The 2,302-nt window shown below is 43.3% G+C and overlaps 1 protein-coding gene across 1 annotated transcript in view; it reads left to right on the top strand.

The window, feature by feature from the left end:
- SARC_05908 (hypothetical protein) overlaps positions 1–2,302 on the top strand; it is a 6,954-nt gene that overhangs the window by 3,721 nt on the left and 931 nt on the right. Inside the window, exons 2-4 of the mRNA XM_014300213.1 lie at positions 188–439; positions 1,026–1,198; positions 2,039–2,268. Coding sequence (XP_014155688.1) covers positions 188–439; positions 1,026–1,198; positions 2,039–2,268 — 655 coding nt within the window. The remainder of the gene's footprint in view (positions 1–187; positions 440–1,025; positions 1,199–2,038; positions 2,269–2,302) is intronic.

Below are 2,302 nucleotides of genomic sequence, written 5' to 3'. Positions count from 1 at the left end.
TATATATATATATATACATATGTGTGTGTGTGAACATATGTTTTATTATGTATATATATATATATGTGTGTGAACATATGTAGTTATATATATATATATATATATACCCTAGCGAATTGGGCATACTGACACTTGTTACCACTGTCATTAATTTCCTTTTTACACCCGACCGTCCTTCTCTCCGCAGTAGATGCAGGTGCGAGCAGGATAAATACAACGAAGCGTTGCTTAGCAACTCACACGATCACGAAACCATCATCTCAGACGAGGATACGGACAGTCCCATTGGTAGTAGTATAGGACACGGCCACGGGCACGATATCCCTCTGTTAGATGTCAGTTACAAAAGGATAAGCGCCGTTCACCTGGCGGGTACTAGGATTCTGTGGCTGTCGCTGTTTCTGGCGTCTCTGGCCCTCACTGCGGTGGTCATGGAGAGGTGTGTATGTGTCTCAGGTAGTTACCGTTCATGTACTGAGGTGCTATGAGGGTTGTGCATGTACACGTGTGGTGTAGTTTTAGCTTAGACTTGCAGGAACATGTGATAGCCCCAGGTAGTTACCGTTCATGTACTGAGGTGCTGTGAGGGTTCAGCACGTACAATTGTGGTGTAGTTTTAGCTCCGTTTTGCATGAACAGGTGATAACCTCAGGTAGTTACCGTCCATGTACTGAGGTGTGGTTAGGGTTGTGTACCTACATGTGTGGTGTAGTTTTAATTTAGTTTGGTTTATATACAGATGCTGTCCTGAAAGTAGTTCCGATGGTCAGTTGTGGACACGTCTCAGCGTCACAGACTGAGCTGGCTTTCTTTTGTGCCACATTCGCGTCCTTTGCACACCCCGTGTTATATCGCAAAATCACGTGTATTAAACGCATGTCTTAAACCCACTCATATGGTACGCGTGTTTTAAACTCACTTATATTGTATGCATGGTTTAAACACACTTGCATTGTACGTACGTTTTAAACCCATATTGTACTCATGTCTTAAACTCGCTTATATTGTACATATGTCTGGTTCAGTTTCGAACACATCCTAGCGTCGCAGATTGAGCTGGCCTTCTTTGTGCCCCTGATGATTGGCCATGGCGGTAATGTGGGGGGGCAGACAGTTGGCACAGTCTTGTCGGCGCTTTCATCCCAAAAAATAAAGCGAAAAGACATGCTGTCCGTACTATTGAAGGAGTCCATATCCGGTATGGGATGTCTATGTATATGTATTAAGCTGTGGAGATGTTGCATGGTTGTGTATTGTAACATATGTGCATGGGTATAGACTCTTTAAATGGAAGTGCTCTGTCATGTCTGGTTGTAAGGTGGCATTGTTTACAAGCCGACACTTTGTCCAACTTGTAGTTAAAGCAAGAACCCTTTTATTAAAGTATCTGTATATATACGTACAATTGTCACAATTATACTCTCGGTGGTGATATAAACGGCCTACCCGGTTACGAACGTGTATGTGAATACATTTACATATACTTAAACGGGCACACATATATCTCCCACGCATATACACATATTCTAACCTGCACTATTTAATGTCTTGTACACGCACATCATGTAGGTTCCACTCACTTCTCATGCGAAATTGAATGCTCTTAACGGCCAGCTCTGACTATTAAATATAACTTGTATACGTTGATATGTGCACACACAGTATGAATGATCCACCCACTTCCCATACGAACCCCCTTTTCTTAACGGCCTGTCCTCATTCAAAGTACAAATTACACACTTTGATATGCGCAAGCAGGCTTTCTTGAACTTGTGTATTCTTGTTTTCGCTGCTTTGTCATAACTTTAGTTTCGTCTTTAAACCGTTTTTCATTTCATTGTGAAATTGGGTAAACTCCGCGGTTTGTCAGATCAACATCAAGGTGCATGCGTAAATATATACCCATAAAAATACCATCTGTATATCGGGAAATACTCACTACACTATCTCACACCCATTACTTCATACACATCAACTAAAAGGAGTCTACCTCACACTCATACCATAGCAACTAACGCAAGCACCTCTATCCGCACAGGTCTGCTGGTGGGCTGTGCCCTGGGCTTCCTATCGGCCTTTGCGACGAGTTTCCTGATGGGTGTGAGTGAGCCTGTATCTGTGGTGGTGTTCGCTACACTACCTGTACTGTCGGTTACTGCGTCTGGGCTGGCATCCACACTCCCGTTCCTATGCATGTACCTTGGACTGGATGCCGCAGTAGTTTCTGCGCCGCTGATGACCACTCTGGTGGACGTCCTGGGTCTTGTGGTGAGTACATGATATTATATATGTATAAAAGTCT

The sequence above is a fragment of the Sphaeroforma arctica genome (genome assembly GCF_001186125.1).
Source record: "Sphaeroforma arctica JP610 unplaced genomic scaffold supercont1.401, whole genome shotgun sequence".
NCBI lineage: Eukaryota > Ichthyosporea > Ichthyophonida > Sphaeroforma > Sphaeroforma arctica.
Note: the sequence above shows the minus strand (reverse complement) of the source record. Positions and strands in the feature narration are given on the sequence as shown.